Source organism: Micrasema longulum, unplaced genomic scaffold (assembly GCF_059751315.1).
Source record: "Micrasema longulum isolate JH-2025_06_02 unplaced genomic scaffold, ASM5975131v1 h1tg001048l, whole genome shotgun sequence".
Taxonomy (NCBI): domain Eukaryota; kingdom Metazoa; phylum Arthropoda; class Insecta; order Trichoptera; family Brachycentridae; genus Micrasema; species Micrasema longulum.
In genome coordinates, this window is record NW_028278236.1 from 500672 (window position 1) to 518587 (window position 17916).

Below are 17916 nucleotides of genomic sequence, written 5' to 3' on the forward strand. Positions count from 1 at the left end.
AGGGAATGATGATGATGATGAAATAATACTTGCATTTTGGAGCATTTTTAAGCCCTACGGGTCTCTGTTGGTTAGTACTTCTGGCCAAGGTCCTGGACACACTTTGAATTCATCCACAACAGTCAATAACAGATAGATGATCAAGGGAAATCTTTACAAAACTAAATTATTATAAGGAACTCATTCATTGTACAAAAGCAGGGCCCCAATTGAAATGGGAAGTTAACAGAGTAATCAATCTAATATATATATGGCAATGTTCGTATGTGTGTCCTCTATAGACTGCATAACTACTGGACCGATTTACGTTCGGTTTTCAGCGAAATGTAAATCTTTGTCACAGCCATATTTATAGCTCTTAAAATATTCAATTTATTATGTAGAAAAATAGTTATGAGCGTAAATATTTTATTATCGTTCACCGAGGCTGCATTCGCCTAGAAAGCAAATACAAAAAAATTGGAAAGACAAACAACATTTGTTTTTTATGGATCCCAATCTGATTATTACCTTAAATTCTTTATAATTTCTACCCATTCGTATATTTTTAATGTATTTTTAGTTTAATATAAACTGTCATTCTATACATTTTTGCAAATCGCGTTCCTGAATAGAGTGCACCCCTGTTGATGAGAAGAGCAGAGTTTGACATTTGCAAAAAGAGTTCTTTATTTGAAAATTGATTAATTTATGTTTTAGAATTTCAACATAAACAAGTGCTTAGGTACCTACTTAAATTCTATATTTGAATATGAATTATTTTTAGATTTGGAATTCCATCATAAACAAGTACCAAAGTTCCTACTTATCAATTCAAAGTTACATTATCTTTTTTCATGACAGCGAAACGTCGATTTTGTCTAATTTAGTTAGGCATAAAAGGTCCGAAATGCAGTTGTCTTTTTTGCGTAGCATCTAAGAGGCATCTTCAAGGCAGTGACAGGAAAACAATGTTCAAATACCTATTTGTCGGAATTCCCTGTCACCGGAAAATCCTCACAATGTATGTAATTCGAAACACAAAAATAATAATGCTTATGTACATATCTAATTTTAACTTAATACAAAAATTGATATCAAACTTTGGATTGTTTTCATTTAATATATATAAACGAGTATGTACTCAAATCTAGCAATAGCAAAGCATTGCCGGGTTCGGCTCGTTGTCTATTAAGTTAAATTGATTTTTTTTAAAGAAAATGTAATAAATTTCAAGTATCTTCACCAGCAAACTCTAAATGAACATATTGAAATATTTATGCATATGATATATGGATTTTTGTATCATGGGTATTTGTCAATATTTTTTTATCAATCGTTTATATGTATATATCGCTAATCTTTCCCAGAGTGAAAAAGTAGATAGATAGTAAAAAAAAAGTGTTGAATTGTCAATTGGCTTTGAAATCATATGTGTAAGTAATTATAAAATAAATATATATATATATATATATATATATTTTAGATGTAAAACCTATACTTCGATTTAGTTTTAGAAGAATGATGCCAAATAAATCATTTAAAAAATATATTGAGTGCTCATTTTGAAAGACAAGGAGTGATTACAATGTACATACATAAATGCCCATTGAAAGTAAATGAATAAATGAGAATTTACATGACAAACTCTTTTTTTTTGGTGAAAAATAAATATTTGCATTTTTATGATTTGCCCAAATATTTCAATTTTTGGGGGCATTTTTAACGAGTTGTAAATAACTCACCATTAGAAAATGGTAATCAAGGGAGTTTGAACTTTGGACCTCAGATCCATGAGTCCGCGACACTGGCGACAGAACCACAGCCCAAGATAGTATTAACACGAAACAGATCGAAACCTTATTAACTTCTGTTTTATTTTTTAAAAACCAATAATAAAAATGACTATTTGGTTAGCGAAAAGCAATAGTTTATATTATTTTGTAGCAATGCCCAGATTTTGTGGCTCCCAGTTGCTTTGTTTACTCGCGCTTAGGTTTATTTTCTATACAATGTTGGTAGATAATAAGCAGTCCCTTTTAAAAAACATGTAAGTAAATTACCATTTTCTTGATTTAAATATAATATAACTTTAATTACAAGGTGACAAACAATATTTTTTTATTTATTATTTTATTATAAAGTGCTATTAATTTACATGAATTTAAAGAATTATTGGAAATAATCAGGCTGATTATAATTTTTGAATTACTTGGCAGTTTTTTAAATATGATAGTCACAATATTGTTAGTATAAGCTTGTAGTAATATTATGGTGCTCACCGGTATTATGATTTCATTTCATTGCTGTTTTCAGATTGACCCAGATGATGAATAGTGCAATGCTGTCCGAAATGATAAAAAGAGGAGCAAACAACACACTGAATCATAACCTAGAACACCATCAGCATGTTAAAGGTTGTGAAAGTCCAGCTTTTCTCAAAACCTGAATGCGATATAAGCCTTCATAATAGATTTAATTTACCTACCGTAAAACGTGTCAATTTTGCCCAGTTTTACCAAACTTTTACAATATCATAGAATTTTCGTATGAGACTTTTCATTTTGTTGAATAGTGATACTAATTATTCTGAGCATTTGCACAAGTACACAACGTTTGGTTTTCTTTTATTTGTGCAATTTTCGAAGACAAATATACTGGGCAAAATTATCTGCACTTGTTGTCAATTTTGCCCACTTAGGCATTAACTGTTATTTTAGGTTTTATCACCCTTATTATACGGTTTATTATTACTTTTTGGGCAAAAAATGCTGTTTATGTTTAACTAATAATTAACTAATAGCAAAAAACAGGTAGGCAACATTGTCAACTATTTCCTAAATTTTTCTATGCAATGCGGATTTGTGGGACAGGGTTGGCACATAATTGGATTTTTAACAAAACCAAAGGAGTTTATCTCAAATCCTTTTAATTTGTTCGTGTTTGACTATGCATAAGCCAATAAATTTTAAATAGCTTTTGAATTTTTTTACAAACCATTTCAGTTCTGATGCGATTTTTCTTTAAATGTGTATGTAGAAAACAAAAATTATACTTTTTAAAAATTTAGTACAGCACTGAAATTATTTGCTAGATATCTTGCTATCTTTTGAAATTGTATTTTATGTACAAAATTCATAATATATTCTATGTTTTATTCTCTTCTTTAGACTATTAAAAATATTTTTACAAAAAACATTTTTTTTTAAAAATAGGTCTTCATAATTTCACAAAAAAGCTAGCAAATTAATTTAAGTAAAACTATCTCAAATGTGGTCGGATATTCTTACATTTTTTTTTTTTTTAATTGATTTTGAAAGGTAAAAACAAAAATTGGTTTAGGTACAACCATTTTTAATTTACTCACAGAAAACGACTTACTTTTGCAGTTTTTAAGGTTAACATTAATTTATGGAAACCTTTACGCAAGATTGTCATCTTAAGGTTCAAGGTTCAGGGTTCAGGCAAAGACTTCACTATGTTCCAATTAAATACATCGGCAACATCCTTAACTTGAGGCCACACAAAGTACCCTTACTTACAAATGACATAAAAATATTAAAATTGTGGTTGTTGATGAGCTGATAACTTAACCGACATAATATTTTTCGTTTTGCGTATCAACAGTGTTAAACTTTACTAAAACGAAAGCGCCTTCTTTACCGTTATTAATTTTAAGCGGATCAGACACTGTTTTTTCGTTTCGTTTCGACACGTTGTGATGACTTATGATGAATGTCTCGAAATCTGTTGATTTATCAACTGGGTAGGCATCAATCTGTTGTGTCCGTGTCGCTACGACAATTTTTTTAATGTTCTCCTTTGTAAGGTGTAGGTATCTTTTGATCCTGATGGCAGAGAAAAATCGAATGGATCCAATTGCTGTGTTGTATAAAACGTTTTTATGAACAGAATAACTGGCTTGTCATTTTCAGCGCGTATTTGAATTGAAACCCCTATCAGATTTTTAAAATCTTATTTGTTAAATCTTTGGCAAAAAATTGATTTATGGCCAGTTTGAACAAAACACCTGGTTACCTCATTTAAAATCATGATTTTGTCACTTGCTTCATTTTCTTTTATATTTTCAACTTTAATTAAGCAGCAGGTGATTGCATTTTCTTCGGGTCAGCTGATGTATTCTTCTTCTGTAATCTGGTTTTTGTCTTGGATGTTTTTTTAAAATAGTATGTAGCGACAACCCTAGACGTGGGCAAAATTGTCAAAACACTAGTTAAGAAATCTAAGGAAATTTTGCCCACTTGAATATATATGGCGTTTGTTCAAATAGATATACAGAAATACCTTCTATAGCGTTGTTATTATATATGCAATGAAATATATAAAACAAACTTGCCTCGTATATAAAACACAAACTCCGCAACAACAAAAGTTTTGACACTATTTATAGATATACAAAAACAGACCTTCAAGTTTAACTTCAAATTTCAAGTGATCAACTGAAACTGGCGGTAAACTGAATATTTAGTTTTGCCATGGAACTATCAAAATGTACTTACAAAATGTAATTATAATAATACCAGTAATTTTTCTTACTTTAATACATGATTTTGTTAAGGATTTTGGCAGTGGACAAAATTGTCACGTTTTACAGTACATATTTTCTTTTAATGCACACATACTACTTGCAAACCTATAAACACAACACAAAGGCGGCCTCCGTGGTGTAGTGGTCAAGACGCTTGATTCACGCACGGAAGGTTCCGGGTTCGATTTCCGGTGAGAACACAAAAATTAAATGTGATTTTTCTGAAGCCTGGGTGCTCTGTGATGTAATTCACCACTGTAATTAGGCCTCCTGGCCTGTTGTGGTGCAAAAAAAAATGTAATGTAAAAATGTAAAATGTAATGTAATGTAACATCACACATCCCAAAGAAAAGTGAAGGTGATATATTTTATAATATTAACCATTAAGTTTATTGAGCTGCTTATTTTCTTAAGTCAAAATATTATTAAAATTACACAGCTCTCTTTTAAATATGAACTTTATGGTTTCTTTTCTAATAACCTCTGACTTGCATTCCTTTCACAACCATTTTGTTTCATTTTTCTCTGTGCTGTTGTTAAGTATATAATTAATAAAACACTTTGTTTTTAGACCGCTTGAGATTATATCAATGCACTACTAGTTTCGGAAGGCACAGCTCCTTCCATCTACAGATGTTATTATAAACTGAACATAAATATACAGAAATGAAAAGTCTGGGTACTGACAGGGGTGGGAGGAGCTAATAAAGGAGGGGGGTTTATATAACAGGGGGTTTCTTTAAAATGTCTGTATATTTATGTTTATTTTATAATAACACCTATAGATGGAAGAAACTGTGCCTTCCGAAACTAGTAGTGAATTGAAATAAACTCAGTGGTCAAAAAAGAGTAGTTTGTTAATTATCTATTTAATCATTTATTCCACGAAGTTTATGCTGATTCAATGAACATAACAACTCCGCTGTTATATTTGCTGATCTGATTTACTACACATTTTTTGGGATACAAATATTGCACACAAAGACAAAAAATTGTCTAAGCATGCTTGCGCATCCTTTCACAGACATGTGAACTTCTGATATTTTGCCGATATTTAAAGCATGCAGAAATTACTTTTGTAGTACAGAGATCGCTGTTGGCTTTCGTAACCTAGAAAATGGGTGGTCATATCATCGACTGCGTTGATGAAAATGTAAATAATTTAGGGGCAAAGTTTGAGTGACTATGCAGAGTCTGTGTCGCAGGAGAATAAAGGAATTACAGTTTTTATAAACAAAAAGCTTTTATTTCCACAACTTGAATCTAGATCAATCAAATCTTGGAAAACAAGATTTTCTAGCTCAAATCCCTGATTTATGACTTACATAATGAAACTTAATTCAAAACAAAGAAATTGCATTCCATTACATTGGCTTTATCAGTCCTATATATCACAGAAAAGTTTTATATATAAGACTATCCCAAACATTTCCAAGCCGTCTTAAGATTAATGGTCAAAGTCTAAGAATGAAAACATAAAATGTTAATGGCAATTTTTATTCCAATATATAATATGGCTTCATGGTGTTTATTGTTCACATATAACACATATTTTATGTTTGTCCAATATTTCCATCAAGGTACAGGTTATATGTCTGAATGCTTTATTTAGCCAAACCTGGCATACAATTAGCTCTCGACAATACTTAAAGTAGAAAAATTTGCTTTGGTTACACGCGAATACAACATCAATAGTTTGAAAAAAGCTTAGTGGTCATATTGGTTCTTACGGTGGAAAACTGGTTTGAGATTTGATAAATTTAAAAAATATATTTTATTATACATATTCCCACAATCCGAATTACTTTGAGTCATTAAAACTTAATCTCAACATAGTCTTCTTTGGTGATATGCTACCGATTTAAAATTATTTTTTGTACAAAATACAGCAATGATATGTTTTCCTCGCACTTTCTTTTCAAACATGAATGTGTATTTGGATTCATTTCGTCATATTTTGCATTATCGGGTTAGCGAGAAAAAAAATCAATACAACTACTTAAGAAAATGACCTGTTAAGATTAGGTTTTATGACTCTTACAAATATATGTTTTAGAATGAAATATACTAAGAAAAGCTTGTTAATTAAGTTACTCACTTTAAAACAGTAGATCAATTTATGACTGGTTCCTTAGGCATTTTATAGTTGTTATTAATAATTGATTTGATCAATTGAAACCATACCACTAGGAAATTTTCATCTGAATTAAAGCAATGGGCTTGGGTCAGGACACCTCTCAAAATGAGTAAAGTGAAAAATGTAACACAGGTTTTTTTTATGTCTATTTTATTAACAAGCTTTTCTAAAAAAAACAAATATACACAACTTAATAATTAACTACCCCTATTTATTAAATGTTTAACATCGGCGACTGAAGTGATGGTCTGACAGACACTGTCAAATACCTGTTTTTTATATCCCTGTCTTAGGAGTCCTTTATCTTACTCGTTACTTATCTAAAGCGGGATATAAAGGTCAGCAGTGAACACTGTGCATGTGTATTGTGTGGGTATAGGAACCAGCATAAGTGCAGCAGTGAATTCTGATTTCGACAGTCAAAATTTCAGTAAAAGTTGTTTGCCCATGTTTGTTAAATGGCAGTATGCTGAAACTAGAAAATGAAAAGAACTGACAGCTGGAAAATCATGTGTTAAATTTAAAAACAGATTTGTGCTTGCTTACAATTATAGGACTTGTACTAGTTTTAAGTTAGTACAAGTCCTAACGATGGAGAAGTAACCTAGAATCCTAAAAAGTGTAAATTGTTATACCACAAAAAAATCCTATTTGTTATTATAAATTCAAAATAAGTTTTCTTTCAATTTATTTGTGATATATATAATGTACCACCAAACATAGCAGTAAGATTGTAATTAGAATAGGACAAACATTTTTGGATAGACAGTCTGTCAAACATCTTCATTTTTGACACATCAGTCGCAGAAGTTAAGAATGTAGGAAAGAAGCAAGAAGTTAAGGGCTTAAAAAGTTATGATTTTACAGCGGAGATAAAATGACAGTTGACTTTTTAGTCAACGCTACAGTTTTCAGGAGCCAAATATTTCATTAACAACAAAAGATATAAGGGTAATTTTTTTCTGAACAACTATACATTTTTAAACTCTCTTCAAACTGTTCCACTGGTAACCTTTGACAATAATAGTTTGGCGTAAAAAAAGTTCCATTATTTTTATCACAATTATAGTAGTACTCGGGCATAAATACTTTTATTGCAAATTAAATTCTACATTCACAAATATTTTTTATGCAGTCTAAAACAAAAAATAATAATTGCACATTTAAAAATTATTAAACTCATTGCAGCAAAAAATATCTTGAATTGAGAAAAACATGAAAATTACATAATACACATTTGGAACAACATTTAAATACTGAAGGAATATTTTGGTAAGATATATTTTAAGTATTTTATTTTTCAAAAGAAGCACGGCCATAAGGCCAGTGTCTCCAAACGCTACATGTATAATAAGGTTCCTGTATATTATATATCCAAATAATCATCATAAGTCTGACTACTAAAGGGATGCCAGAACAAAAAAATCATCAACAATAAATAAAATGCACCTCGGATATTGAATTCAAGGCAATCTCTTCAGATACACTTCCATACAAATAATTTAGTGCTTTGCACAATATTACAATTTTAAAATTATCAAAAGGGAGCGAAATACTTTTATTCAATGAATTGCCACCCCGCTGATTTTAAGCATCAAATGCAAAGTTTCAATAATAATACATAGACGATCTTTTATTCTAGCTTCCCCTTTACTGCTTAACTTAATATCAATCACGGAAATAGTCTTACGGAGTCATTAAATACTTAAAAGTTATATCCAGAGCTGGCTCATTTCCATCCATATTTTGCATTTGTCATCCGTGGACTTAATTTATAGTCTATTTTGGAACACCAGCTCTGGTGAAAAGTGAGCTGTGAATTTTAAATATAACACTTTTAGAATTTAGCAATTTGATTACAAAACATTCTGTTTCGGAGTTAAAACATAAAATAACAACAATAAAAAAAGGTACACATTTTTACGATTTTCTGAATTCAGTGACGTGACATAAGTAAACAATTTTTATAATTAATGAAGAAAACAAAATATAACACAATACAGAAAAATCATAGAAATGTAAAAGGAGCACACCCCATTTTTTACACCGTTTATGGTCTTTACCTACTCCTATTGGGAGAAAGCGCGGTGGCTAGTTAATCTTGCAATAAGAAATACAATAACCGAGCTTCACTTTGTTATCAAATTATACATTACCTTGGTCAATTTTAAATTGGCTCAGTGTAATATTTACCTTTTTTATAGGTAGGTACATAAAAAAACTATTTTCAAATCAACATAAAATAACAACAATAAAAAAAGTTACACATTCTTACGATTTTCTGAATTCAGTGACGTGACATAAGTAAACAATTTTTATAATCAATGAAGAAAACAAAATATAACAGAATACAGAAAAATCATAGAAATGTAAAAGGAGCACACTCCATATTTTACACAGTTTATGGTCTTTACCTACTCCTATTGGGAGAAAGCGTGGTGGCTAGTTAATCTTGTAATAAGGAATACAATAACCGAGCTTCACTTTGTTATCAAATTATACATTACCTTGGTCAATTTTAAATTGGCTCAGTGTAATATTTACCTTTTTTATAGGTAGGTACATAAAAAAAACGATTTTCAAATCATTATCATCACTTTGTATTCAAAATTAAAAAAAAAAAAAACAGTAAATTGATTTTGAATATTGTATCCATATATGTATATTTATTTTTTTATACCTAAAGAAACAATACTCTATAAACAATAAAATGGTAGAAAACTAATCTAATATGCTAACTTGTTGATTCGTCAGTCGTAAAGAAACTTTAAAATGAGTTGAATGCATAAAAAGTCACAATGAGAAAGTTCGGTGGATTTTTAAATTTTTTATCTAGTAATAGACTATTAAACTAAGCCAAAAATTTTTATTTTTATTTTTATATGTTGTATTATGAGCACTATGATTTTTTTAAAGTTTTGTATTTCTGAAATAACTCCGCATGTGACATCAGAGGTTCTCTTCTGCTTTTCTGTCAGTTCTGCCGATTGGTCCGTTTACAGTAAGCAAACTGGATATCTTTCACAGCTATCTTATAATCGGTTGATTTATATGAACTAGTGACGTCCTTAAAAGTAGTCAGTTTTTATAAAACATTTTTTTTTTTTGTACATTTTCAAGAAACTTCGCAGTACAATTTAATGGTCACATTTTTACCGTGCGCAATAAATCATTTTTAAAAATCTAATTTCTCATAGGGCTAAAGTTCATCATTATAAAAACAAAAATAAAATATCAATCAATTCCGATATGTATTTGGTTACAACCGAATCACTGACCTGTTATAAGGATCAACTTACAGCAACTAGATAATAATTTATTTCACATCGTTCAAAATAATATTTTTTATAATTTGTAATATGTGTTGGAAAATATTCACGAAAATGTAATTCTAATAATGTAACTTTCACATTGAAAATTTTTAAAAATTCATAAATGTAACACGGTTATGAAATAAGGCATAAAAATAATACACCACATACTAAAAACAAAAGTTTTAAAAAAAACTCAGTAGAATGCCATTGACAAAAAAACTTGAAATTGAACATAAGAAAATGGCCGAGAAAAGATTTTAAGGCTGTAGTCTGGTAAAACTAATGAAAGATAAGAAAAGCATATGATTTTCCACCAGTTAGAAATACTGTTTAGTCATATTTTAATATGCATCTTATTTTATTAATAGAGATTTTTATTAGAAAGTTGAAGAAAAATACATTTTAGACTGTATATTTTAGCAATAAATATTTATGTTCCACAAAACGTTCAACAAGAAATTCAACCTGTCAAATGACCCAAGGAGAGCCCATGAACAGAAATTTGTATACAATTAAGAAATCAACAATTGAATAACCTTTTTAACTGAATGTATTTTTTTACATACATTTGTAAATTCTTCAAATAAGGAAGTTCAGCAATTTATTTTTTTATTTGTTAATGGACTATCAAACTAAGCCAAATTGTTTTTCAAAATATTTTTATGTATCGTATTATCAGCGTATGATTTTTCAAAATTTAAAAATAATTCCACATGTGACGTCACAAGTTCTCTTCGGTGGGTTCTGCTGATTGACGAATTGGCTTCCCGTAAACCGAAAATCTATCATAACACTATCATTGCTTGATTCGGAAGAACAAGTGACATAATTCAAAGTTTGTTTTTATTACTAAAATTTTTTTCATACATAATCAAGAAACTTTGCTCTAACTTTTACTGCACGTAAGAAAATTTTTTTTATACATATAATTACGCGTAGCTCTGAACTTCCTCATTAGAAGCTATGTATGTTGGCAACAATGGAAAAATAAAATGAAAATATCAAACTTGATCAATATACCATTTCGTTTTGGTGAGAAGGGTTTTTATTTTTATAGAAGTAAAATCCACAATTATGACATTTCCATGAAAAATGCAAAAACAATGGCTGTCTGTTTCCAGTGCATATGTAATTAGTAATCCTGTAATGATTATTGTGCGTGTAATGCATATTTTTGCATACCGTTTATTGTGAATTCCGCAGACTAATTATACCATACATTAACTTTAAATGACTATGGCTTTACACAATACACTTTACCTATTAACCTGATCCACGCCATGCGCATGTTAACATTCATTTGACTTTGTACTGTAATTACACAATACATAATTAATTTAGAGCAAAATTTTATTTGATGTATTTTATTTGATACAGCTAAAATGTATCAGTTATCTATCGTAACTACTTATTTTTACCTCTAGATATCATCATACAAACCAGGGCTGGAAATTACCAAATTCAAATTAGCGTGACCTGGAATACACAACCGACGATAAGTGTACAAATTAATTTAAAGTGCCGAGTGTGATGGGCATATATTTTGATATTATTTTTCTAACATGAAGTAGTCTCTGGCAATTATTTTTATCATTGTTTATTTGAATTGTAGAATGGTGATTTATAAGTTATCGTATTATTATTATTGTTCATTATAATAATAAAACAGTGCTTAGTAAGTTATCCTTTTTATTACAAGTATTATTTATGTTAATAATAGGACAGAACTTTATACAGAGTCATTTTATTATTATCGTTGTTTATATTAAAAGAACAGCACTTTACAAAGAATCCTTTAATTTGACGTTATTATTAATGCTAATAAAACGGCGCTTCATAAGGTAAGTTGTCCTTTTTATTATTGACACTATTTATGCTTATAATAGAACATTGATTTCTAAGTAATTGTTTTGCTATTATTATTATTTATGTTAATAATAGAACGTTGGTTTATAAGTAATCATTTTATTATTTTTTTTGTTTATGTTTATAAATATATGGCGATTTTTAAGTTATTAAAAGATTATTCATATTGTTTGTTAGACAGTAATAAAATAGTTCTTTATGTTATCCTTTCTAAAATAATTGTTTATGTTAATAATAAAAACAGTGTTTAATGAGTTATCATTTTATTTTTACTATTATTGTTTATATTAATGAATAAACTGCACTTTATAAGCTATTTGTGTTAATAATAAAACGGCACATTATAAGTTATCTTGCTATTATGTTTTCTGTATCTATTGGTGGGGTGCATGAAATTTATGGGGAATAAATAATATTTGCAAAGAATTTTATTTTTTAGAAAAAAGTATGTATCTTTACTATAAACTGTATACAACTTAGAAAGCAAAACACCAAAAAATAAAACAAGCATCTTTAATAATTGGCGACGTTGCAAACAGAGGCAACCATGCGTGTTGTCTCGCCAGTGATCCAAATTTCAATTCAGTGTCGTACATTTCTCCGAAGTATTTAGTCTTTTTCTTAATTCTGTTTGAAAAAAGTTGAAATTTTCAAAGTGCATAATGTTGGTATGTACTATTTTACTGTATATTTATTTAGTTTTGATTTACAACATTATTATTTAAAGGAGACCGTAATGTAATATTTATAAAATTAATGAATTTTTTAATGTTTTTCCGTGATAACTTGGACTTGAAAAAAAAAAAAAAGACTATCGAGTTCCAGAATAAAATTGTTATATATCAGGATATTAGAAGCAAACTTAGAAATCTCCATAGAAGGCGGAGATATTTATTTATATTTTTATTTATATATAACAGCGCATGATTATATATTATATTTTATCAGTTCCATTTTTTTTCGTATTTAAATTGCCCATTTTGTTCAGATTCAGAAGAGGTTTTAAATTTGTTAAAACTACCACAATTAATAACAGCGCACAATTATGAGGAGGACATCTATGCATAGAAGATTTATTGAAAATAATTTCTTCGTTAATTTTTATTTTTTCAGTTCCAATTTTTCTTATATAAATTGCCCGTTTTGTTTCAATTCAGATTGCATATCAATACATTTTTTTAATGTTTATATAGTATTTTTATTTAGTAAACGGTAGTAATTTAAAACTGTGTTTATTTATAAAAAATGTATTTCAATATCTAATTATTTTTTCCACCTAAATTGCCGAATTCGACATCTGTGGGGGGCGTGTAAATAATGTGTAAAAAAAACATCATTTTCTAGTTTAATAAAACAGTTTGTAAAGTGTACAATATTTTACGGAAACAAAATACATTTATTGACCATAATAGGCACCGAATGCTTCTGAATAAATATGATGCCTAGCGTATGTCGGCTCGGGTTTTAGTTGTTTGTGAGTATTCTAATGGCGGGTGACTGAACATTAATGTATTATTGATTTTTGTTTATCTTGACTTGACTAAAGAAATCAATGTGCAAAAGATTTATTATGACAATTTTGAATATTTAGAATTTATTTGGGATAAAAGTTTTGTGTTTTAATAACATGTAGAAAGAGATACAGATATAAAAAAATTATACTAACTGATTGGTATGGAAACATCACCTATACTTTAAATGTCTGGCGTCCATAGGGTTAAATAATGATGCAAAAATTATGCTTATTTTTATCTATTTCTTTCTCTTTTTAGCGATTTAAGTATGAAAAAGTCATTCAGATTCATTGCTTCTGTTTGTTATTGATTATTATTATACATTATAATTATAATACATTATATTACATATGACATTATAATTATTATGCAATTGGCAGGAAATTAGACTTATTCAAATTTTAGACTACAGCCTTAATTTTTTGACAAAGTAAGGATGACTTTAATAAACCCAAAAAATGACATACGGTTTGCCTGAGGAATGCCATAATATTCTATTAACTTACTGTAAATTCTAGTTTTTTTGGCACATAACTAAATTTAAATAATCCTATAATACGTATAAAGAAAATAGTTCAAGATTCAGACGACTCGTTGACCGCAATTTAAATAATTAAAGTTACGAATAATAAATGGGTTATCAACTTTCAGTCGATCTGTTTTGCCTATTCAGTATTTCTGTGAAAAAAATATTTAATGAGAAAAGGAAAATATATAACTACATATTTTGTAGAAAGCTGTACCAACAGACTTAAAAACTAAAGATCACAAGTAATGACAATTTTATGCCACGTCACTGGTTTTAAACGATATTAGTTTAAAATATATAAGGTAGAATGTTCGAATGAAAGGTGAACACTATGATAATTGGTTATATATTTGAGTCCTTGATGAGATTTACTGGAAAGGATTTTCTGCAAAAAAAAAATTCATGTTAAAAAATGATTAAAACTAGGCAAAATAAAGCCTTTTAATTATAATGTTATGCTTTGCTTTGTATCAAAATAAAAAAAAAAAGAATATTAAACGGTACCCGAAATGTATTTCAAATGTTTCCTAGAATATAACAATATGAACATTTAATTTTATGGCAGAAATTCTCTATATATATATATTATAATGTGCTACAATTGGTTGAAATTCTGAATTTTTTTGTGGTGCAATAGAAAAAAAAGTGATTACTAAAACATAAAATTTCCAAACATTTAGGGGAAAAATCATTGTATTTTATGCAAATCAATATTAAATTTTTGTGTTTTTAAATGAGTACATAAAATTATTTAAGCATGTTTGATTTAATTCAATAAAAAACACAATATTGATTGAAAAAATATAAAATATTTTCAGCGATATCATTGAAAATAGGTCAAAATATTCATAATCCCCAATTATGTCAGTCTTTGCAATTTTTCTGGCAGCATATTACACCAGTCTATTTGCCTAGTACATTAATGTTATTTTCATGTGATTTATCAATTTTTCCCTGCACTTTTCACATCCACACTTCAGCGTTTTCCTCAGTTTTACACTTTGCTACCTTGAAAAACGTGAACAAACGAAAAAAGGGGGGGTTTCACAAAGTGTGTGCACAAACTGAATAAAAAGCAGGTAAACAAAAATTTTATTGCCTACAGCATTAGTGACCACAAACATGGCATGAAAAAAACCACATAAATGTCTTATGTAATTCTTCTGTAATTGAAGAATAAATGTGGAATTGCATCTACAAATGCTTTTAAAAAAAAATAATATGGGTCTTTGTATAACCTAGTAAAATAAATAAATAAAAAGCGGCTTTCCTGATAAGATTATGTTCAACTCTCACTTGTACGCTTCTGTGACTTCATTCAGTTTGATGCATGTACGATAATAAAATTTGATTGAAAAACGTTACAAATCTTTTCGTCAATAATAAAAAAGGGATAGTGTTTAGCAAACTTATTACCTGGAAATGGGCAACTAAAAAAATGTGTGTATGAAAATATGGAAATGAACAGTTTTATAAATTTAGTTTGAACATTAAAATATGTTTGCATTCCTATGATATAAATATTTGCATTCCTATGATTTATCCAAATATTTCCACTTTGAGAGCCATTTTCAATGAGTTGTAAATAACTAACTGTTAGAAAATGGGAATCAAGCTGGGGTAAAGTGGGTATCGGGCCTCAGATTTCTGATTGTGAGTCCGCTACCACAACCCGATTTCTTATAGGTATTATTTAAGAAAGCATTTTTTTTCAATCCAATTTTGAATAGCACTAAACTTCATCACAACCAAAATAAGTAAATGTATGATGACATACCCTGGTCTGTAATGGGCTGACGAGGTCGAAAGCCACGAGTGCCATCAGGCCCACGAGGCTTGCGTATCACGAGCAAGCGCGGACCAGTCTGTTCCTCCAAGGATATGGTACGCAGTCGGCTAATCAGTCTCTCTGGCCTCGCAGGAGGAGCTGTTTCACTGTCACAGGAAATGCTTATTATACAGGGATGTTTAAAAAAAACGGTGTTGAAGCCAGCACAAATAATGAAGATGATGTGTAAGGCTTCTTTTCTAATCAAACCACTCCATTTATAGATTGAAGTGAGTAGGTGTTTTCAATAATCGTTAATGTTATACAAATATTTTATGGTCTTAATTGAAATTAAATATACAAAATTTCCCAATCAAATCAATCTTTTACCAAGGTAAGTAAGTGTCAAAAACATAATATTTCAAATTGTATGGTCTGTTATTTTATTTCATATTATGTAAAATACCAAAGTAAACACTGCACATAGTTTTTTTTTCTTTAATTTATATTATATCAAGTCACATTAATTACAGATTTCAAAAATGCATTCGCTGTTGTATTCATTTTAAGTTTAAATATTATAAGGAAAAACGCAGCCCAACTCAGTTGGAACTGGGTCAATCATGTAGAGACGGAAAACGTTGGGCACTGAGTGCTCAAGTGGCCACCATGGACGGAACCAACAAATATTTAAAGACACTCTTGGACTTGATGATGGCATGAAGGGTATACCTAGTCCTGCCATAAATGCTGTTAGACGAGTTCAAAAATTCATAAAATGTAAACAATAGCAAGTAGAGACCCGTAACTCTTTTTTCAGATAAAGTACCAACCCTTATGCTATTGCTATGATTAGTCAGTCGTTGAACGTCAACAAGTAAACATGGAGTGGGGTGTTAAAGAAAACCGAATCGCTGTAAACCAACAAAGATCTGGACGTCCTCAAACTGTGCGGACTCCAGGCGCTATAAGGGCTGTCAGAAGCAGAATTCATAGAAATCCGCTCCGTAAACAAAAAATCTTGTCCAGGGAGATCAATACATCGACTCGAAGTATGTCTCGCATCATCAAATCTGACCTAAAGATGGGGGCTTACCGAAGAAGCACTGGTCATTTGCTTACTTCACCTTTAAGGGACATTAGGAAGAACAGAGCAAAATACTTATTTCACGATACGAGATGCTCATAGTTCTCAAGAAGCCGCTCAAGTCATTCCTAAATTCAAAGAGGTCATCATCCAGCAACAGTGATGATTTGGTGGGGTGTCTCCTATGAAGGGGTTTCTAAACTTAATTTTTGTGCGCAGGGTGTAAAGACAAGTGCGAAATCGTACCAAGATGACATTCTAGAGAAGGTTGTTAAGCCTCTCAATGACACAATATTCAATTCGAGACATTGGATCTTCCAGTAAGATTCTGCTCTAGCTCATAAGGCAAAATCTACCCAACAATGGCTGGAAAATCACATACCGGAGTTTATTAGAGCTGAAGATTGGCCTTCTGGAAGCCCAGATTTAAATCCACTAGGCTACAAATTGTGGTCAGTGTTGGAGACCATGGTCTGTAGCAGACGACATCCAAATTTGGAGAGCTTGAAACAGTCTTTGAAAAAAGCAGTGGCCAATTTTTCCAAGGATATCGTGCGTGCTGCCATTGACGATTGGCCATCACGTTTAAAGGCCTGTGTGAAGGCAAGGAGGACATTTTGAATAATAAATTTTTCAATTAGAGGAATATGCATGTTGGCCTAGTAATAAAAAAAAAACTTTTGTAAAATTAATTGCTTTTTTATAATAATAAAAACAGTTTGTAACAGTATTTATGGCAGGACTAGGTACACTAAGCAGTATCTACTCTACCTTCCCTACTTGATTATCATGAAAAAAAATTGGAATGAAATGGCTAATGACAATAATGATAATAACTTACATGACTTTGGTAACGTTACAGGCAGTAGTTTGTCTTGTTCTCTGATTAGTGACCACAATATATTCTACAGTATCACCAGGCTGTAGAATGGTTCCTGATCCTCTGACATCGGACATGTAGAACATCAATTTCTTGCCCTCTTCTTCAGCATTTAAATACCCGTATGTTCCTTTAAAAAATACATCAAGAATTTTAAAAGAATGCATAGTAATAAAAAATTTATTTACCCCAACTCAACAAAGGATCTATACTAGTTACATTTTAGTCAAGCTTTCTTTTTTTTGCCTTTAGTAAATTAATATTTTAAAGTGTAGATTATATAAATAAGTTAA

General features: G+C 29.9%; 1 protein-coding gene across 1 annotated transcript in view; it reads right to left on the minus strand.

Moving 5' to 3' along the window:
* Positions 1–14134: 14134 nt before the first annotated feature.
* LOC148277341 (RNA-binding protein Unr-like) overlaps positions 14135–17916 on the minus strand; it is a 28822-nt gene continuing 25040 nt past the window's right edge. Inside the window, exons 17-19 of the mRNA XM_088233005.1 lie at positions 17585–17753; positions 15666–15823; positions 14135–14273 (exon numbers count right to left, since the gene is read on the minus strand). Of these exons, the coding sequence (XP_088089131.1) occupies positions 14257–14273; positions 15666–15823; positions 17585–17753 (344 nt within the window). The 3' untranslated portion in view covers positions 14135–14256. The remainder of the gene's footprint in view (positions 14274–15665; positions 15824–17584; positions 17754–17916) is intronic.